The 22,976-nt window shown below is 45.0% G+C and overlaps 1 protein-coding gene across 3 annotated transcripts in view; it reads right to left on the reverse strand.

Annotated features, from left to right (window-relative positions):
• MTRR (5-methyltetrahydrofolate-homocysteine methyltransferase reductase) overlaps positions 1 to 22,976 on the reverse strand; it is a 122,412-nt gene that overhangs the window by 13,890 nt on the left and 85,546 nt on the right. For all 3 annotated transcript variants that reach the window (XM_030205383.1, XM_030205365.1, XM_030205373.1), the window contains exon 13: positions 13,682 to 13,800. In XM_030205383.1, the coding sequence (XP_030061243.1) occupies positions 13,682 to 13,800 (119 nt within the window). The remainder of the gene's footprint in view (positions 1 to 13,681; positions 13,801 to 22,976) is intronic.

A 22,976-nucleotide genomic window follows, 5' to 3' on the forward strand; every position in this document is an offset into this window, starting at 1 on the left:
TTATGTAGCCGCTCAATTGTTGCACTCCTCCAGCTAAACAAAGTTAACTAGCATCCTACCTCCAACCACTGCAGCAACAACGACCTACTAGCTGCACTAAAGAATTAACACCAAAATGAACACCAGCAAACTGCTCCTAACAATCTACTCCTTATTCCTGGTCCACCTAACACTAACCACCCCACTCGCTAAAAGCAACATCATACCCATACTACATAACCATCAAAGTTTGACCAGATACACCACACCGCACCAAACTGACAACAACCAAAGTAAAGGAAGAACACCAACTTGCGGCCAACTTCAATACAAGGGAAACAAAGGTCATAACAAACCCACACCAACAAAGAAACAACAAGTAACAAAAATCCACATAACATCAAACAAAGATGACCCTTACCAAACAATTCAAGTGGGTTACATCAATGCCAGATCCTTAGTAAATAAAGCAGCAATAATAACAGATTGGATCATGTCAGAAAATCTCGACCTGCTCTTCATCACTGAAACCTGGATCCACGATCAAAAAGACCCTATAATCCTGGACCTATGCCCCCCGGGATACAAAATTACTCACTGGACCAGAAAGGAAAAGAGAGGCGGAGGCATAGCACTAATCCATTCAGACCACTTCCGAAACCACTGCCGAGTCCATAACATCCCAACTTGAAATTGCCTCAATTAGAATCCACCACACTACCCTGCTTGGCCACCTAAACTCTGTCTTGTTCTATAGACCACCAGGTAATTGGAATGAATGCCAATCACACTTCATGGAATTCATATCAAATACCTGTGTAACCAACCCCAATATACTAGTATTGGGTGACATCAACCTTCACCTAGAAGACCCAAACTCTGCAAACAAACGCGAATGCAAGGAATTCCTCCATTTATGGGGCCTTAAATGGCCACACATTCAAGCAACCCAAATCAAAGGGCACACACTCGACCATATCTCACACAAACTGTCCACGGATCAGAATCTAATAATATCAGATATTAAATGGACAAACACACCATGGTCAGACCACTACAAACTAAACTTATCCCTACTCTGGTGAAAAATGGGTTCACACCGTATACAAGAACACAAAACCTACAGCACACGAGGCCAAATAGACTCGGAAACATTCTGGCAACAGATGTACAATAATGAATGGTCAGCACAAATGGACACTACATACTATCTTTCAGATTGGGGTAAAACATGCAAAAGCATATTAGACAAAATAGCAACCTTACAAACAAGAACCTCATGTAGGCATAGCTCAATACAATGGTTCAACGAAGAACTGAAAAAAATTAAAAACACAATCCAGGAAACTCGAAAGAGCATGGAAAAAAAAAAAAAAAAGATGCACAAACACTCAAAGCATGGAAACAAACTCAAAGAAAATACAAATACGCTATAAGACAAGCCAAAAGACTTTATTACAAAACCAAAATAGGGCCTGAATACAAAGACATGAAAAAATTATACCAAATCGTGAACTACTAGACACCACTGCGGTCACCACAACCAATACAGACAGCCCAACGGCAGACAAACTTGCCAATCCCGTGCTATTGTGGCGAGTGGGAAGGCACTTGAGCATGCGTAGTGGGAACACTAGCGCATGGCTCTTAAAGTTATATACACTATTGTAGTGTTCCGCACCAGGCGACGTGGATGACGTCACTCACATGTGAATATTAACTAGCCTGCTTGTCCTTGGAGAATTCAGAATACAGTAGCGAGATTAGAGCTAAGTGGGTCACATTGGGAGAATGCATGCCTGTTATTACATTATATTGGTTTCCTATGAAAGAAATCTGATGTTTTATATTCTTAGTTCTGATTTTTAAGATTTTAAATAATTAGAAACCTACATATCTGAAGAATAAATTCCGACCCCAAAGTGGGTGTACAATCTTCATAAGGGAATTTTCTAGCAATTCCAGGGGTGGATCAAATAAAGGAAATTAGGGTGGATTTGTGCGAGCAATAAGACAAACTATATGGAATCCCAGGGATAATGCATGTGTAAATGTGAGCACCTAGGTTATAAAACTGACCCCTAAAAGAACAGTTCTATAACTTGGCTCCTGATATTGGGCCCCAGGTGTACACATATGTTATAGAATAGTTAGTGCTAGGCGTCACATGAACATCTGCTGAGCTGTGATCTGATGAGACGCTGTGGCTCAGGAAACCAGTGGCAGAAGATTGTTTGCCCTCGCCTCGGGAAGATAGGCCCAAGCTATCTGAGAGTCCAGCAGAGCTCCTATGAATTCTAGTTGTTGAACTGGAAGGAGATGGGACTTTGGGTAATTTATAACAAACCCGAGGAGCTCCAGGAGTTTGAGAGTCATCTGCATGGACTGTAGAGCTCCTGCCTCTGAGGTGTTCTTCACCAGCCAATCGTCGAGATAAAGGAACACATGCACTCACAGTCTGCATAGTGACGCTGCAACAACTGCCAGGCATTTTGTAAATACCATGGGCGCAAACGCGAGACCAAAAGGTAGCACACAATACTGAAAGTGCTGTGTTCCCAGACGGAATCGAAGATACTGCCTGTGAGCTGGAAGTATCGGGATGTGTGTATAAGCATCCTTTAAGTCCAGAGAGCATAGCCAATCGTTTTTCTGAATCATGGGAAGAAGGGTGCCCAGGGAAACCATCCTGAACTTTTCTCAGACCAGATATTTGTTCAGGGCGCTTAGGTCTAGGATGGGACGCATACCCCCTGTTTTCTTTTGCACAAGGAAGTACCTGGAATAGAATCCCAGCCCTTCTTGTCCTGGTGGTATGGGCTCGACCGCATTGGTGCTGAGAAGGGCGGAGAGTTCCTCTGCAAGTACCTGCCTGTGCTGGAAGCTGAAGGACTGAGCTCCCGGTGGACAATTTAGAGGTCTGGAGATCAAATTGCGGGAGTACCCTAACCGGACAATTTGAAGAACCCACCGGTAGGACATTATGAGAGGCCACCTTTGGTGAAAAAATGTTAACCTCCCTCCGACTGGCAGATCGTCCGGCACAGGTACGTTTATGGCGGCTATGCTCAACTGGAGCCAGTCACAAGCCCGTCCCTTGCTTTTGCTGGGGAGCTGCAGGGGCCTGTCTGGGCGCACTCTGTTGACACGAACGAGCGCGCTGGGGTTGAGCCTGAGAAGGCTGTCGGGAAGGTGGATTGTACCTATGTTTATTGTAAGCATAGGGAGCATTCCTCCTTCACCTGAAAAAACGTCTACCTGTTGAGGTAGATGCTGAAGGCGCCCAGTGGGAGAGTTTGTCGAGGGCGGTTTCCCACTGGCGGAGCTGCTCTACCACCTGCTCGACCTTCTCGCCAAAAATATTATCCCCCCCGGCAAGGAACATCCACAAGCTGCTGCTGGGTCCGACTGTCCAGGTCAGAGGCACGCAGCCATGAGAGTCTGCGCATCACTATACCTTGAGCAGCGGATCTGGATGCAACATCAAAAGAGTTGTAAGCACCCCTGGACAGGAATTTATGACATGCCTTCAGCTGCCTGACCACCTCCTGAAAAGGCCTGGCGTGCTCCGGAGGGAGCTTATCCACCATGTCCGCCAGTTGCTTAACATTGTTCCGCATGTGAATGCTCGTGTAGAGCTGGTAGGACTGAATTCTGGACACGAGCATAGAGGACTGGTAGGCCTTCCTCCCAAAAGAGTCTAAAGTCCTAGATTCTCGCCCCGGGGGCGCTTTCTGGCTCTCTTGAGAGCGGAATCCATAACCGCAGAGTCGTGAGGTAACTGCGACCTCATTAACTCAGGTTCTCCATGGATCCGATACTGGGACTCCGTTTTCTTGGGGATGGTGGGATTAGATAATGGTTTCACCCAGTTCCTCAGCAATGTCTCCTTAAGGACATTATGCAGAGGGGCAGTGGATGACTCCTTAGGTGGCGAAGGATAGTCAAGGACCTCGAGCATCTCAGTCCTGGGCTCATCCTCAGTTACCACAGGGAAGGGAATGCCCACAGACATTTCCCGGACAAATGACAAGAAGGAGAGACTCTCCGGCGGAGAAAGCTTCCTCTCAGGTGAAGGAGTAGGATCAGAAGGAAGACCACAAGACTCCTCGGAAAAGAAATATCTGGGGTCTTCCCCTTCATCCCAGGAGGCATCCTCCTCGGTATTGAACAAGAGTTCCCGAACTACAGTCCGAAACCGGGTCGTCTCGACACCGAGGAACCATGTCCTCTATGGAGATGATGAGAAGTTGACTCCCATGCCGGCGGCGATGAATCTCCCTCAAACGACGTCGACAGGGAGTCGACCTGGGTGGCAGCCAAGGCCTATGCCGCAAGCAGTACCAGTATCGGGGACCTCACCACAGGCACGGAGTCAGCTGCCGCTTCCATCGACAGTACTGAGGGCGCAGGCACCCCCGGTACCAAGGCAGGCTGATGCAGCAGCCCTTCCAGAAGGCCTGGAAGAATGGCTTGAATGCTGTCCTCTAGAGTCGGTCAAGGAAGGCTGTGGGGCCGGTACCAGAGTCAAAGTCAGAATCTGTCAAGGCCTGGGAGGTGGTATCGGGCTGTCCGGTATGGATTGTAAGCTCTTTGAGCAGGGACTGTCTTTCTTCTATGTTTGTGCAGCGCTGCGTACGCCTTGTAGCGCTATAGAAATGCTAAATAGTAGTAGCAGTAGTAAGCCGGGGGAGCGGTTACCTCCCACCGCTCCCTCCAGCAACGAGGAGTCCAGCCCCAAAAAAGTCCAGGCGCAGTAAAGCGGTCCATAGGTCCAACCACGGGAATCGCAGGCATAGTGGGGCCAACGTGCTGCTTACCCCTCCTTTTAGGCATAGGTAAGTAGGAAAATTTCCTTACGAATCAAAGAGTGAAGGTTAGGAGCGGGGCTGCTTGACCGCCTTCACTTCACGTCGTCATCTTGTCTCCCCATTTGTTCAACATTAAAGTTTCTTAGTGCGTAAATGCAAGGGCGGTGTACAGTTGGGTGGAGCATGGGTGTGCCATGGGCATGTCACCAAGCGACATCCACAACTTATAGAATACTATCAGTTGCACAGTGCACTTAGGCACGCCTACTTACGCCAGCCAATGATCTGTCATAAATGGGCACACCTAAATTTCGCCACGCCAACCTGGCTTTGAGTTAGTATTCTATAGCAACTTAGACATGCTCTGAAGCCATTATAAAATTGATGCTATGTGGGCCTCATTGTGGCACCTATATCTTTGTGCCAAGTTATAGAATTGACCCATAAATGTACGTCCTATGTGTAATTTTTCAGTGGCACTATATCATCTGAATAATGCTAGGGTGAAGTAAGGATAGAGCGTGGTCATTCTGCCCAACTACACAGATAATGATATTCAGCTGCTACATGTATAGCTAAGCTGTTTAATTTAGGCCAGTATAGAGGCTATCCTAAATTAAACTGCTTAACTATATGCATAGTGGCTGATTATCATCACTGTACATATAGCTCAGCAATCATATGTATAATCTGTGTTGCTGACTAAACATACATCAGCACTGAATATACCTAAATAATGTAAAACCCATAGCCAATGCTTAAACTGTAACCCCCCCCCCCCCCCCCCCCCCCGACACACATACATACACTAACTGCTGGGGTTTAAATAATGTTGACTGAAATAGTTGATTAACAACAAATGCCTGATTTTCAGGGTCAGTTTTATCAGTCTGAAGAATTTCTGCTATTTTGTGTCTGGGTGAATTGCTTGTTTTTTTTGCTGATCTGTATGCCATGTATACTTTGCTATAATCTATAAACTACAGACTGTAAAGTCCATGTAAAAGAGGAATTATAGAAAAACCAAAGATTATAATCTAAAATTACTAACTGCTATAATGTTTTTGTAACATATATTGAACTTGGGCTTTGTTAATGACTCCACAGCACTGAAAATAATTCACAGATATTTAATTTAGCTGCTTTTTATATAACTATATCTAAATTAAACTACCATTTCTATAGTGATGTAGAAAGCACACAATCACTGTTTTCTAACCTAGAAAGACTCTTCAATCTGGGCCAAAACTACTACTATCATCTCATATTTTATTACTACAGTTTACAAGCATTGAAAAAGTTTTAACCCAAGCTATCACAATATTAGCATTATGTGTCACTGGGCATGGAAATTCAATTTCCTGCAATACCAGTGATGCAAAGTTTCCAAGCAGCAGGGATATCTCATCCTAACAAGCATATCCACATGTGCATTTAATTAAACTGTGCACAAAATAAGAGGCGTAAGATTCTGCACAGGAGTACACACAAAACCAAACACCAAAAATCTCCAACAGGGAGAGAAAACTTAAATATGGTTAAAAGCAATTTATAATGATCCTTATTTTAGGAGCATCTCTTTGTGTAAATAGCAATTATAGAAAGCCTCTATTTACATGCGAAGATCCACTCTAGAGAGTGACGCAGGGACAAAAATCCATCCCCATTCCCTCCCTCTTTTTCCAGTTCCCAACCCATCCCTACAGTCAAGCAGACTTTCCAACTCCATCCCCTCACCCAATCTTTCCAGCCCAATACTGCCGCTTATTTAAAATGGATGACAAGACTTCAAGTGGTGGCCTTGCAAGGCTTCCGCTTGAACTATCGGCAGCCATTTTCAAGAGGTGGCCTGTATTGGGCAGAGAAGTGGCAACAGGCAGGAAAGACTGGGCTTCTTTCCTGCCCTGAAGAAGCCATATACCACCAGAGAGAATTAAGGTAGGCTCAGGGGGCGGGTGGGGCAGAGCTGGGTGGCCAGATCTTTATCCTCATTACCGCAGGGATAAAGTTAAAAGCAGTCCCAGTTCCCGCAGCACTACCACATAATGCCTTACTGTTACTGTGGTAGTACTGCATATTTTTAAAAAATTTGTTATTACCGTGGTAATTACCACAGTAACCGTATTACCGCGGTAATGATTACCGTGTCACTCTCTAACCCACACCACAAAGAGATTTTGAGGGCTGTAGTTTGGGAAAGTCAAAAAATCTACATGTCTATTTCCCATCTCAAAAAGGGAGTACATGTTTGTGAGGAAAGGTATCCCACCTAGGTTTTACACCTTCTCAAAGCCTTGCACAGATTTTTAAAAAGGTTTTCGTTTCAGCCAAGGCTTTAGACAACAGATCAAGGGAGTCATTCTCTTTATTTTGTTCTTGTAGCTACCTCTGCTTACAAAGAAATTATGGAAGCAATGCTGAAAAGCCCTCCTAGGAGTATTCTTAATAGTTACTTTTCAAAGGGATTCTACATGGGTAGTTTCTCATTTACAAATTCGGGTTGTGTGTGTGGGTAAATGATGTTCTTGCTTTGCACCTCCTAATGAAAATGCAGGTCTCATGTAGATAAGTCTATCCAGCAGGTTATACCTTGCACCTCGGAAGCCAGATGATCAGGTATCAGTCACACTAATACTGGTGGCTATTCAGATTATCATAAAGCTTTATATGTAGAGAAGGAAAGGGAAAGTGGATACGTGTGAACTGAGTTCTAGACAGAGAGATATTTCATGTTTATGTTTTATATTTCTTCAAGCAATTGATATATCGCCTGCCAGAATCTGATCCAAGTGGTTTGCAATTAGATAAAAAGATTTACACAGTTTAGAAAAGGAAAGCCATTTCATAGATAGGACAGTTAACATAGTTACTCTGGACAGGGTGGATAAAGAAGGTTTAGGGACAAGATATAGAAAGCAAGAAAACTATCAAGCAGTGTATGTTCTAGCCTTCAAGACCTACCAACTCAAAGAGAATTCATGAATTCACTGACCCATAGGCCAGTTCATAAAAGTATGTTTTTAAACAGGATTTGAAATTTTAAAAAGAGGGTTCTGATCTAACCTATTTTGGTAACTCATTCCACAGCCTTGGAGCCAGATAAAAGAATGCAATTGATTACTTTAATAATGGGCCTTCTTTAATGGAGGAAGAGTAAGTCATTGACCATCTAACGAATCCAACAACCATGTCGGAGTATAAGGAATGACTATATCTAATAAATAGGAAGGAATTTCCAAGTGATAGGCCTGAAAAGCCAAAGGATCTTAAATTGTCTATGAAATTCAATAGGTAACCAATGCAAAGAACATAATAAAGGAGTGACATGGTCATATCTTTTGGCACAATATAAGAAGTGAGCAGCCATATTTTGTAAGGATTGTAGACGTTTCAACTGGTGCTTGGTAATAATAAGCATAAACTGAGTTGCAGTAATCTATACAGGAAATGAGAAAAGCTTGGATAAGAGTATGTAACATGGAAAAACTTAGAAGACCCCAAAGGGAACGAAGTCAACAAACAGGCTTATTTTCGAAAGAGAAGGACGCCCATCTTTCAACACAAATCGCAAGATGGGCGTCCTTCTCACAGGGTCGCCCAAATCGGTATAATGAAAAGCCGATTTTGGGCGACCCCAACTGCTTTCCGTCGCAGGGATGACCAAAGTTCCTGGGGGCGTGTCGAAGGCGGGACTTGGGCATGCCTAACACTAGGACGGTCAAGTGGAAGATTTGGAGGTTCAAATGGAGGTGCACTCTGCAACTGACAACAGCTGATTCCCACCTCCTCCAGACCATGACGCAGTATGGGGAGCTCCAGTATAAATTAGACAACTTGGAGAATCGGGGGTGTCGGAAGAGCCTATGTTTTTGAGGGGTTCCAGAGTCCGGAGCTTCGGAGGATGTCCCTGTTATTGTGCATGTGTTATGTGAGCAACTGCTGGGAGCGGAGCCCGGGACTGGCGAAGAGCGCATCGAGCCTTGAGTTAGCCAGCTGATAACTGGCCTCCGGATATTGTTGTCCGGTTTGCTAAATTTGCTGCAGCAGGATTGTCAGCTTTCTCATTTGGACTATAATTACTGTATATCAGGACTTGTCTCAATACATGCTTTCACAGAGACACACAATGAAGCTTGTTTTGGTGACATTGGCTAAAGAAAACATTGCTTCCTGTTGGCCTTCCCCTTTTCTCTGTGTTTTGCTGTTAGTGGGAAATTATTCTGGGGCCCACAAGCTTGCTGAGGCGTTGAAGATTTTACATGATGTTGGCTTATGACCACAACTTTACCACCTGTTTTTGTTGCTCCAGCTACTCTGGTCAAGCACCAAAAATGGCAGCGTGTCTCCCATAGATCTAAGAAGGCAACTTCTCCTGTTTGAATTGGGTACAGAAGTAGCTTTGACCTGGGACTTTCTGCTTCTCCTGTTGGCTCCTTGTATATGTAAACTTTTGGTTTTTGATACCATTCTTGTCTTTGACTTTTATTCCTTTTGCAGAATTGCTGCCTTGTTTATAGGATATAAATGCAAGAGAGTTTGCGTAGTTGTATTTTGGGATTAGACTTGAGCTATCAAGGGGTGGGGGTGTTGTGAGTGTGGGGGGATTTGGGTGGGATGTTTGATGCTGCGGGTCCAGTCCTTTACTTTCCACTTAGAAGTCTGGGAGGATGTTTGGTGTTGGATGGGAGGAAGGGGCAGTGACTGGGGGCTTTCAGGGGGATATTTTTTCAGTTCAGGTGGGGGCTTGAAAAATGTTGTTTGATGTTCGCACAACTGTTATACTTGCTACTGTATGTGTGCTGATTTAAAGGTTATGACTTGCAATATTAAAGGCTTGAATTTGATTCAAAAGCATCAAAGGTTATTTAAGGAGATTTTGCTCTCCAATCCTTGTGGTGTTTTTGCAGGATACCCACTTGAGGCAGATCATGAGAGATTCCTTTATCATCCCTGGTATCCTCATATTTATTGTGCCTCTGCTGGCGATGCTTCTAAGAAGCAGGGATGGGGGTGAAGGGTGTTGCAATCCTGCTTCACACCTCTCTTCAGGTACAAGCTTAGAAGCTTAAAAGAGATCCTGATGGGCAATACTTGATTTTAAACTTATTGCTGGATAATTTTGCTGTTACTTTAGCATCCATTTATGCACCTAACGAGGCCCAGGACCATTTTTTCGATAAGCTCTGTCCAGTGTTTCACTCATGGTAACTTGTTTTTCATTCATGTCTTTATGGTCAATTAATTGTTGGGGGGGGGGGGGAATTTAATGCCACGTTTCACCTAGCTCTTGATTGATCGGGGGTCCCTGTTAGCTCTGATTTTTAAGCTCTCCTGTGCCCTGGACAACTTTACCCGTGACCTTGGTCTCTGTAATTTGTGGCACTTATTTCATCCTACAGATTGGGGCTATACTTTATCTCTCATTCAAATTTGTCCTATTCTCGTATTGATCATATTTTGGTGGAAATACAACTGGCTGCAGGGGGTTGGTCATTCAACATCGGGTATATTTCTCTCAGATCACATGCCGGTTAGAGCTTGTATCCCTTCTCTTCAAGATAGGACGAGTTTGTTGCAAGAACACGAGTTAGTTGCAAGATGAAGAAATCTTAGCTGGGTATAGAACCTTCCTCCATGAATATTTGGATAATAATTTGAATTTGGGCCCTTCTTTGGGTGTAGTGTGGGACACCCTAAAGGTTGTAACCTGGAGGTATTTTTTGCAGAAGTCTAGTCAGCGGGCTCGATCTCAGCGGGCTGAGGTGCTTAAGTGTGTCTCTCATCTTAGTCATTTGGAAGAGTCTCATAAGTCATCTGGCTCAGTTTCCATTCTGCGGGAGTTACAGGCTACTCATCTGCGTTTAGATAGTACATACTCTGATCAATTTTTACGTAGGAAACAATTGCACTCACTATTCCTACAGTAGCAAACTGGGCCGGTCCTTGGCCTTCAAACTGAGGCAACAATGGGTGACCATACCATTACTAAAGCGGGGGATGGTAGAGTTCACTTACAGACTAAATCTTCTATGATTTGTCAGCGTTTTCAAGAAGTTTATCAATCTCTTTATACAGCTGATTCCTCTCTTTCCCCCGAGGCAATGGACGCATATTTGTCTGCTCATCCCCTTTCTGGTTTGACTGAGGTGCAACGCACGAGTTTGTAGAGCCCTATTACTGCAAATGAGGTTCATAAGGTTATCAAAGACCTTCCGGCAGGTAAATCTCTGGGTCTGGATGGTTTACCTAATGTTTCTATAAGCTGTTTGCTGGGGATTTGGCCATTTTGCTGGCTGCCCTCCTTAATGATGTCTTTGCCAGGGAGGCCCTGCCTCTGTCTATGATGGAGGCATAGATGGCGGTTATTCCGAAGCCAGGAAGAGATAAATCAGAATGTGCTTCTTATCATCCTATTTCTGTTCTTAATTCAGACGTAAAACGTTTGGCTAACTTGCTTTATTATGCTCAGTGGGACAATCTTTCGCTCTGCCTTCTCAGTCTTGATGCCGAGAAAGCATTTTTTTTTGTTACATTTGTACCCCGCGCTTTCCCACTCATGGAAGGCTCAATGCGGCTTACATGGGGCAATGGAGGGTTAAGTGACTTGCCCATAGTCACGAGGAGCTTCCTGTGCCTGAAGTGGGAATCGAACTCAGTTCCCCAGGACCAAAGTCCACCACCCTAACCACTAGGCCACTCCAGACAGAGTACATTGGACATTTTTGGACAAAGTTCTGGATTGATTTGGACTTGGACCTGGCTCTCATGGTTGGATTCAAGCTCTTTATGCTTCTCTTCGAGCTTGCGTCTGTATCAATAGGGCAACTTGGCAATGTTCCCCTTGTCTAGGGGAACTCGTCAGGTTTGTCCTCTGTCTCTGTCTCCAATGTTTTTTGCTTTGGTTATGGAGCCTCTTGCTGTGGCTGTTCTATCTGACCCTAATATTTCTGGTCTCTGGGTTGGTGATCAAGAATATAAGTTGTCCTTGTTTTCTGACGATGTCCTTCTCTCCTTGACCAGGCCATTGACCTCATTTCCTAACCTGATGCGTCTTATGGCTGACTATTCTTCGGTCTCTGAGTTTAAAATCAATGTGCAAAAGACGGAAGCTATAGCTCTTGGGGTTCCTCCATCTGTTTTGGACTCTCTTCAATATTCATTCCCATTCCAGTGCATTCAGCGTAGGATCAAGTATCTAGGAGGCATATTTTCAAAGCACTTTGGGAGGCTAAGTTCCATAGGTTTCTATGGAACTTTGAGAGGCTAAGTGCTTTGAAAATATGCCTCTAGGGGTTCTTTTGACACCTGATTTCTCTGTTTTCAGCGAATTATTCTTCTCTGGTGAAATAATTATATAAAGATCTGGAACATTGGGACCATGCAGACCTGTCTTGGTTTGGACAGATTACTACCTTGAAAATGAATATTTACCTCGTTTGATGTATCTATTTCAGGTTCTTCTTCATTTATTCCAAGGCTTTCTTTCTGGTCTGCAGCACTGGTTGATTCATTTGGCAAAATAAACATCCTCAGTTGCCCCATTCCTTCCATTATTGGGATCAGAGAAAGAGGGGGGTTGGGGTCCTTAATGCTTTTTTTGGTACTATAAGGCGGCCCAGGCTAGGGCTGCTCTTGAATGGTTCCAGGCACATCCTCATAAACTATGGGTGCAGTTGGAGCAAGCTGCTGTTGGTTCGCACCTTTTTTGTTTTTTTGTAAACTTCGTAAGTTGCCAATAGACATTTGCCATTCAATTTCTATGCTTCCTTTGGCTTAGTTGTTTGATGATGACGATTTTATAACTTTTGAAACTTTGGCATGAAATATATGTATATACTCAGCTTTGGCATTTTTCATCTTCTGCTGCAGTCTGGGCTCAGGGACTTTGTGAAGATTCCTTTCTTGAGGATTTCTGTGAGGATTCGAGGGGGACGAGGGGCTTATTTTCCTGCTTATATAAATATCAATGGGTGTGTGCTCATCCCCCCATCTTTTGCACCATCATCAGTGGGACAGGGAGTCAGGGATTACCCTTGGGGATGATGACTGGACTGTCATGGAGAAAGCATTCCTGAAGGTTTCAATCTCCGTCCCGTTTAAAGAGAATGCTGTAAAAGTTTTGTATAGATGGTACCTTACTCCTGTACGTCTTCATCATATGTTTCCCGTTGTCTCTCCTCTCTGTTAGAGGGTTGTGGAGAGCCTGGTACCATGGGTCATCTTTAGTGGTCCTGTGTTTAGGCTCGGGCTTACTGGAAAGCTATTCAACATCAGCTCCAAATTTGGTTGGCCCGGCCAATCCAGTGGTCTCCAATTTTCTTTTTATTTCCTTGAAAGACTCCTGGACTTGCTAAATCGCAGGCTTAACTGGTAAGGCATGCTATGTGTGCAGCGTGTGTAAACCTGGCAGCTCATGGAAAAAATCCTACTGTTCCTTTTTTGGTTAACTAGCTGAATAAACTATGGCACATTTGTGAGATAGAAAAACTCTGGGCTTCTCGTCACCACACCCTTGCTAAATGGGAGGCGATTTGGGACACCTTTCTGCAGCACTGTTCTTGTTAAATAGTTCATGGGAGTTTGTTCTTGTCTGGATTACTTTTTGTTTGATGGGAGGGTGGGGTTGGGTTGTGGTATATTTTGATGAAAAACTTTGAAAATTGATAGAAGTTCTGGCTTTATGTTCTTTTATTGCTTGCTGACACAACCTTTTGCTGTACATGATTGCTGCCTTTTGCATTTGCTGTTTGTGTTGCTAATTTGTGTCCACATGACGTTCTCTGTGTGCTTGTGCTGTGGTTTCCAGTTTTCAATAAAGACTTCTCAAAATTAAAAAAAACAAACAAAAAAAACTTGGTAGCTGTAGCATACATACAGTATAGGATTCATACCTATGCTGCAGAAAGCCAACAAAGGGTGCGATTCCTGTTCCTGGACCCACCATTACAATAGGAACAGATGGGTCAGCTGGTAGATGGAAAGAACTAGATGGCCGAGCAAAGATGGAGACCTAGAAGAAAATGACATAATGTGAGGATTAACTTGTATTGTCTAGCACCTTCTCCACTGTTCAGTACTGAGCTTTCTGGCTTCTACAGCGTTTCAGACAATATGATCCTTCATTCGGAGCAACTAGGATTTTGACTTTCAGTTTTTCTCTCTATCCCAACCTGTCCTTTGCAGCTATAGTCCATGGCTGAACAGCATAGACTATGACTCCCTTTGGAGGCTGGCAAATGCACTCTATACTGACCAGCAGATGTTGTTAAAGAGTGGCTTAAAGAACTCTCTTCATTCTGGATGCTATAAATTTCTCTCTCAGACAGCATGTACTGGTAATTCTTTTTAAACTTTTCTAAGTTTGAGAGAATTTTGAAAATATTGTCTGTTGAGTATGAATGGCATTATGTCCATATAGGGGTCAGTTCTAGATAGGTCACTAAAGATAGGCATCTAAATTTTATGCACTAAGCATGAATTCTATAATGGAAATTAGGTGGGTAATTGCCATTATAGAATATTAGTGTAAGTCAGCAATTTACGTCTCAATATTTAGGCACAACCATTTACACCATATCTATGGCAGATGTAAATGAATGCCTAAACGTGGCACTTAGCGCATGACTCCATAAAGTGCGTACTAAAATGTTTAAAACACCCATGGCACATCCATATCCCCCCCCCCCCCCCCCACACATGAGCAGCCCTTGTGCATTACATGCTAGACAATTTACATGCGCATTTTATAGAAACGGGTCATAACTCATGCAAGTAACTGTACATTTGTGCCAATTAGTGCTAGTTAAGACCAATTATAGATATCATAAACTAAGCACCAATCAAGGGCCAATTAAATAATTAAGCTGCATGTGTGATATTATTCTGTAACTACACATGCAACTGCACGCATAACTCATTAATACTAGGGGGCACTCTAGTGGGCTTGTCCCCGTCCTAGTGCTCCCACCAGCGCCAAGCACCCTTTGTCTGAAGTGGGCTCATTTGGGGCCCATGTCCCCCTTGACATTGTTTGCTCCATTTTCTGAGGGCTCGGTGTGGCCTTCTAGGCTGGATGATGTGGACGAGGGAGAGATCCTTCTAGAAGAACCAGATGACCCCACAGCTGCCCGTATTTTTCATAGAAATGAGTTGCCATCTCCTTATTACTAGTGCCTTGGAGGTGTTAAAAATTTCAGATCCAGATACTACTGTGGGTCCTGTGGTGAATTTGAAGAGGGCGAGTACCCGACGACCAGCTAAAGCGTTCCCAGTTCATAAGGCATGCAAGGACTGATTACTGCTCAGTGGTCCGATCCTGATGGCAGCCTCAAGGTGGCTAAAGCCATGGCTAAGCTATACCCAGTGGGTGCGGACCACTTGGACAAGTTCTCTCTCCCTAAGGTGGATACCCTGGTGATGGCAGTCACCAAAAGACCACTCTCCAGGTGGAGGGTGGCGTGGCATTGAAGGATATGCAGGACAGCGGCCGGAGTCTTCTTTGAAGCGTTCCTTCAAAGTATCTGCCCTGGCTCTCCAGGCCTCTATATGTACTTCATATGCAGCCAATGCATGCCTCAGCCAAACAAATGACTTTGGCTGTTCCCCAAGTTTGTTGTGGCTTTGCCACTGAGGCAGATATGGAGTCCAAGCAGCATCTCACTAGGTTACCTTTTCGGGGTAAGTTGCTGTTTGGGGAGGACTTGGAGAAGATCGCTAAGGATTTAGGGGACACCAAATCTCAATGGCTACCTGAAGATAAGCCCAAGGCTGTTGATGCCTTGGTTTTGGGAGACACGTTGGTATAGGCTGGGTCAATTAACTATGGCGTTCCAGCACCCTAGATTCCAGTAATGCTCCTCCTTTCGGAACGATAAGAGGACCTCAGGCACCACGGCACAACAAGGGATGAATTGACGTGCCTCCCAATTATGGAGTGCCGGTTCACTGTGGTTCATCACATAGGTCGGCTGACTCTCTTTTACCATGAGTGGATCAAAATAACCACAGACCAGTGGGTACTAGATATTGTCAGAGACGGATGCAGATTAGAATTCTGCTTGTCTGTCGCAGATGTTTTCTTAGAGTCTTGCTGCGCCACAGCATCCAAACAGGAGTACTTATTAGAGGCCACGTTGCAGTTTCTGCTGGTTATGAGGGCGGTTAATCCAGTGCCCCCTTCTAGAAGTGCGCATGTGGCGGTATTCCATTTATTTCATGGTGTCCAGAAAAGGAGGCTCCTTCTGTCCTGTTATCGATCTCAGAAAGTCAAACCAGTTCCTGAAGACGCAACATTTCCACACGGAAACCTTGAGGTCCATCATTGCTGCGGTCCAGCCAGAGTATTTAATAGCGCTGGACATCAAGGAGGCTTACTTACATATTATGATTTGGCCTCTGCACCAGCGGTTTCTGCAGCTTGCAGTACTAGACCATCTTTTTCAGTTTCAAGCCCTGTCCTTTAACCTCGTCACTGCGCCTCGGACGTTTTCCAAGGTCATGGTACAGGTAGCTGCATTTCTGAGAAAGGAAGGGATCAGAGTACATCCTTATCTGGCCAATTGGTTTATCCGAGCTTCGCCAGAAAAGGAAAGTCGGCTGGCCAGCGACCAGGTCATTGCGCTCTTGCAGTCCCTGGGCTGGGTGACCAACTTTTCAAAAAGTCACCTGGTTCCCTCTCAGTCTGGAATACCAATGGGTTCTAGTCAACATGTTACAGGGTCGAGTTTTCTTACCACACTGCAGGAAGGCCAAGGTGCTCTCACAGGTGCGCAGTCTAATGCATTTGTCCAGCCCCGCGCCTGGAATTAGAAGGGGCTTTAGAGGCTACGTTGCAGTCTCTGTTGGATTCGGGGGTAATTATTCCAGTGCCCCCTCTAGAAGTGCGCACGGGGCTGTATTCTATTTATTTCATGATCAGATCACCTTTTTGTCCTTTCGGGGACCAGGCGAAACAGTGCGGCATCCAAAGCCACTATTGCACGCTGGCTTAAAGAAGCAATCTTGGATGGTAGGGTCCTGCCAGAGGCATTGCAAGCTCATTCTACACCCTCGTGTGCAGAAACAGCTGTTCTTCTGTTGGAGGAGATTTGACAGGCAGCTACTTGGGATTCTCGGCATACTTTTTCAAAGCATTACAGAATGGATATAGCTGCTCGGATGGAAGCTAGTTTTGGAGTGGGCGGCTCTGTCGTGAGGAGCGGTAGCTTCCCACCCTATTTAGGGAATGCTTTGGTACATCCCATCAGTTTCTGGATTCATCTGCTGTAGAGGTTACGGAAGGTAAAATTATGCCTTATCTTATCATTTTCTTTCTTTAAGTCACAGCAGATGAATCCAGGATCTCTCCCTGTTTGTAGCTGCGCGCTTTTGTTGCTATTCAGTGTGTTGCTGGATTATTTGGGTGGTGGTCTTTGGCTCTTTTTCAGGTGCGATTGGTTAAAAAAACAAAGAGGTATGTTTTTTTCACTTTCATCTTGCTCAGTGGATGTTATACTGTTCTTAACTGCTCAGCTGCAGTCATGGGTTTGTGAGGAAGGATCTGCAATTGGTTTGTCTCTCCTGCTTTGTGATGAGTCTATACTAACTGATGGAGGAGCTGGCCATCAGGTGTCACTGCCTTCACGTCAGTGTTCTCTATCTCTACCTGCTGGTAGATGGATACAACCCACTAGTTTCTAGATTCATCAGCTGCGACTAAAGGAAAGAAAATTATCATCAAGTAAGGCATAATTTTATCTTCTATAAATATTCTGGGAGCATTTTTCTAACTATCCACATTGGGACAATATCTGAAGATACTTTTTATCTATGGACTTTATAGCAATCCTTAAAGTGAAGCTACGGATTTGTCTCTGCTTTTTGTGCATATAGGAGGTAATTTTATAAACCTGTGCCTCCATTTAGGCGCACCGATGCCATGTATTGTCACGGTTGTGCCCATGTTTCATGCTCTCCGTCCTCTCGCCACCTGGTGGCCAGACCTGGTGGCTGCAATGGACTGTCTGGTTATTGTCACCCGTTCCAGATTTCAGCCCAGTCCAGTACGGATCTTCCGGGCTGCCAGACTTGCTTGTTTTGGTTGAACCTACACAGCACCCGTAGTTGCCTGGTGATTGCTGCAGCTGAGCCTCAGCTGCTGATGGGCTTATTAGCCATTTTGAAACCTTTCTGCTTTGCCTCGCCTTGGGCCCTGGTTTGTTGGTGCTTGTTGCACTTCTGCTTTGTGTGGGTTCTTGCCTGAACTTCTTCTCTGTTTTCAGTTAGTCTGTGTGTAGTTAGATTGGTTGTGGTTTGTTTTCTAGTCTTGTCTCTGGGTTATAGTTTTGTGTTTAGTCCTTGTCTGCTTGTGTCTTAGTGGCTGCTCTGCAGCTTTCAGTTCTGTGTCTTGTTAATCAGTGTTTTGTTGCAGCTTTCAATCCTGTCCTTTAGCTTATCCTTTCCCTGCCTTGCTGCCCCTGTATATTCCTTTCCCCTCTGACCCTCAGTCCCTGTTTAGTCTTGTTGGGATCCTGTTCCAGCCCTGTCCTATAAGTCCTGCCGGCCACCTGCAGCAAGGGGCTCAACTCCTGGTGAAAGATGGCCATGTGCAGGTGAAGCCTAACTGTTTGTCAGAGTTCTGCCCTGTCTCTGGTGTAGGGTGGTTTTGCCTGCCGCTGCCGCTCCTCGGCAGTGGCCCAAGGGCTCACAAACCTAGTTCCAGCTTTGAAGACGTGATATGCATTAAACACTAATTCTAGGCCTTGAGTGAATTCCTTCAAAAAGGCAGTAAATAAATCCTAATAAATAAAATAATAAATAAACAGCATCTGTGTGCCAAGATGCCATTACAAAATACTAGTGTAAGTCAGCATAGGTGTGCCTCAGTTTAGGCATGGCCATTTATGTCATGTCAATGGCAGATGTAAATGGGCATGCCTAGGTGTACCAAGTGACATTTCCGATAGTATTATATAGGTTACGTGTATCACTTGGAGACACACCAATGGTCCACCCATGCTCTGCCCACGTATATGCCATGCCCCCTATAGTTACACTCAATATAAAACTTAAGTCCTATCTTATACAACAGTGCCTAGTTTTGTGCATAATTATAAATTACTGGTGTCTATGACACATGTAAGTGGGACATATATCTAACCACTAATTTACAGAATTACTTTCACAATTTTGTTCATGGAACATAAACATCAGTAGAGTTGAAAATATGATTTATGTATTTAGGAGAGTCAATAAAAATTGGTGGCTGCTATGGCCAGAGCAAGTAAAATAACACTGGCAGCATTTTGAAAACAGGGGGGAGGTGACCCCTATATCGAAAGTGCTAAGCTGGAACATGTATATTTAATGTCAAAACTGACAGTACTGTGCTGCAATAGATTGGAAGCATTTCTAAAGATGTCAGAACCCTAAAATAAATTAAGAGATCTACATCTGGGAGGGAGTCTGGCTCAGGCAGTGACTGAATCTCTTAGATAAGCAAGAAGAAATTTAGGTGCTTGATGACTGGATCTCAAGAGGGTGTAGAAGGGAATGAGGAGGGGGTTGGAAAGGGGGTTGGGGAGAAGAGTATAGAAATGTGAAAATGTGTTAAAGCAAAATACTGAACAGTACTAGCACAGTGTAAATATTGAATGAGATGAGATGTTTAACGACTTAAAGATATATTTTTTAAAAATACAATCTACAGGGGGTTATTTTCCTCCCCTGGCCTGAAGAAACTATTACAAGTATCTCTTTTAAATGTGGTTTAAAATATGTACAGTGTGAAAAGGAAAAATGATATTCTTACCTGATAATTTTCTTTCTTTTAATCGTAGCAGATGAATCCAGAAACTAGTGGGTTGTGCTCATCTACCAGCTGGTGGAGATAGAGATCACTGACTAACACAGTGATACAGGATGTGTAGCTCCTCAGGAAGTCAATATGTCATCTATCAAAGCAGAGCTCCGAGCAAGGCTTCAAGCTGCCCCCACAACACACCAGGCAGCACCATGCGAAAGTCCTCTATTCCATGAATACCATGAGGCGTATTTTCAAAGCACTTAGGCTTACAAAGTTCCATAGTGACACATAGAACTTTGTAAGTCTAAATGCTTTGAAAATGAGCCCCCATATGTCTCCTAGCATTGCTTACCAAGATCTCCTCTGTCACCCAAAGCGACTACAAAGGAGTTGTTTTATTCATGTGTCTTTGGTGTTCTTATATTTGTGGTCTTTTTTTTTTTTGATTTGTTGTTAAATTCATGTAGAATAAGAAAAGTCACCTATGAATTCCTAACAAGACACAGCAGAAAGGGTGGGATGCTGGATTCATCTGCTGCGATTAAAGGAAAGAAAATTATCAGGTAAGAAAATAATTTTTGCTTCCTTATCATCACCAGCAGATGAATCCAGAAACTAGTGGGATGTAGCCAAGCAGTACCTACAAAAAAGGGGGGAATCCACAGACCCCATGGACAGACCGTGGCACCATACCGCAAAACCTAACACACTGCCACATCCAATCAAAAATACCAAAAAAAAGTAGGAAAGGAGGCCCCCAAGTGGCCACCCAACCGATGCCCTCAAGAGCCAAGACTCCCAACTCCGCCCAGGAATTCAACAATGAGTGAATAGAAAGGAACTGCAGAGCCAATGGCCTACCAGAAGATACACAGCCGAGGACATAACCTCTTTAATCTATCGCACTATGGTGGCCTTAGAAACTGTGAGGCCCATCCAGAGCCCTGACCGCAATGAGATGGTCCGGTCGGCAAAACTCAGTAGGCATGTGCAGAAAACAGAAGACAACATGGCAGACACTTAGGCACTGCAGGGCAGCAAAGTCCTGTGGATAGTCTTCTGCCATGAACGAAAAGAGAAACAACGGAATAGTCCAGGGAAACGGAAACACCACCTTCGGCAAGATGGAAGGCACCGTCCAGCGAAAAAAATTGGAGAAACGGATCCCTCCTGTAACACCAAGCCTCGATACGCAGAAGACAGTCACCAGGAGTGCCATCAGTAGCATCAGAGCTTGCAAAGACATCTTCTGCAAGCACCCAACGGGAGCTCGCTGCATGTCTAGAGTATCACGATAAGGTGAAGGCCTCCAGAAGCCCTTCCTACACAATGCCAGGATCCAAGGTAACGAGGAGAGACACCCTGACCGGAGCACCGTGACTCGAAAGTATGCCAGACTTGTGCAGATGCCGACGAAAAAGAAGAGAGTTAGCAGGTTACCGGGGAGGGGGAGCAATAACCCCATCCAAACAGCCCTCCCGTCCTAATTTTGCCTTCCAAAAGCAAGGCTGAAAGACCAAGCAGGAGGGCTTCTCCCTGGGCAGTGGATGCTGACAGAGAAGATCCGGAACCAGTGGAAAAGGAAACAGATCATCCAAGAGCATCCGGACTAGATCCACATACCACAGCCGCCCAGGACAATCTGGAGCCACCAGAACCATTACACCTTGAGGGCACAGGATACAAAGCAAAACCCAACCCAGCAAAGGCCACAGCGAAAAGATGTACAGGAGTTCCAGCCCAGGCTAGGGTTCCAGGAGTGCATACAGACCTGCTGATCCGGACTCCCAGCCCCTGCTGAAAAAGCACGGCCCCTTTGCCATCACTAATGTCGCCATCAGATCCATAGCTGGCATGTCCTAACAAGTCACACTTTCTCCGAACCTTGTCGGAGACAGCTTCCACTCTGCCAGTCCAGTGAAATCTGGCCTGTCAAGTCATCAGACAGCACCCAAATTGGCTGGCCCTCTACAAGCCCTGGAACACCCCCAGAGCTCCAATCGAGTGGTGGGCCACTGCACCACAATCTCAGACCAGCGTCCTTGTGCACTACCCTGCTGATGAGCTGCCCAGCATGCCAGGTTGGCATCTATCATCACCCAAACCTACTGGGGTGAAGCCAATGGCATCCCCTACCTCACGATGACATCCAGGAGCCGCCAATGAAAACTGTGCCTGGCATGCAGAGACCACCAGAGCCACACATGGTAATCCTGGGACACAGGAGACAGAAGCTGTCATGGCCCCCAGAACCTGCACACAAGCCTGCGGGAACAGAGTACGGAGAAGGCTCCAAAACTGCCCCCATAACTCGAGCCTTCATTGGGTTGTCTCTGCCCAGAACCAGCAGAGACTCATGAGCCTTTGTGGGTACCAGATGGCTGTATGCAAATTGACCACCTATCCAAGAGACTGCTAGAGCCACTATTCTGTTGGTGGTCTCCCAGGTCTCCCACTCAGTTGCCACCCAAATCAGCCAGTCATCCAGAAACGTGAGGATTTATAATGCCACCTTCCAGAGAAAGGCCGCCACCAACCCCATGACCTAGGAAAAAGTGAGGCTAACATGAAGGGCAGGGCCTGGTACAGAAACAGCAGCCCAGAACCGCAAACCTGAGAAAATGCTGGTACGGCGACCAACTGGGAAAAGTACATAGGCCTCCTTGAGAACTACTGTGGTGAAGAACACTCTCAGCTGCACCGCAGCCATGCCAAACCACAAAGAGCTCCTGTGGAAATGCTGAACCTTGAGAAAGCAGTTCACGTGGTTAATTGAGATCACTTGTTGGGAGTCTCAGTACCTGGGAGAGAGGGAAGACTTATTTCTCTCTCTAGTGGAGTGCTTGATTCTGTTTGTATGTTTGATTACCTTTCCTGTCAAAACACTGTAGTTCTTTTTCTTGCTTCTATTTTGTGACATTTGTGAGCCCTTGGTCCAGAGGCGGCTGCGTAAAAGTAAATACAACAGCCTAAGCAAAAGGCCCGCCTTGGCGGGCAACAGAAAGCAGTAGCACTTAGCTGGAAGTGGTGAGACCGCTGGCAGTCAGATAAAAGTTCATTCTGTCAGGACTCTCATGTAAGCCGAGGGACCTCCTTGGCAAGCTCTCTCAGAAGCAGGAGATGAGCAGCAGCAAAGCAAAAAAACTCAAAATAGTCTCTTGTAGAAGAAAACAGTCTCTGAAATGCCTGAGCCGGACACTTCCAAGGCAAGCAGGTTAGTAACAGTCTCTGTAAAGCCTGAGCCAAATGCTCCCAAAGCAAAAGACACACTGGCACAGAGCAGCAAACAGGAACTAGGAACAGCCCACGTGGATCCTTTTACGCTCCAAGCAGCCACCTCATCCAGGGATACTTCTCGTCCCAGCACACACAGTCCAAAACACAGCAGAGGGCCTACTCACTGC

This window comes from Microcaecilia unicolor, chromosome 1, assembly GCF_901765095.1.
Source record: "Microcaecilia unicolor chromosome 1, aMicUni1.1, whole genome shotgun sequence".
Lineage (NCBI taxonomy): Eukaryota > Metazoa > Chordata > Amphibia > Gymnophiona > Siphonopidae > Microcaecilia > Microcaecilia unicolor.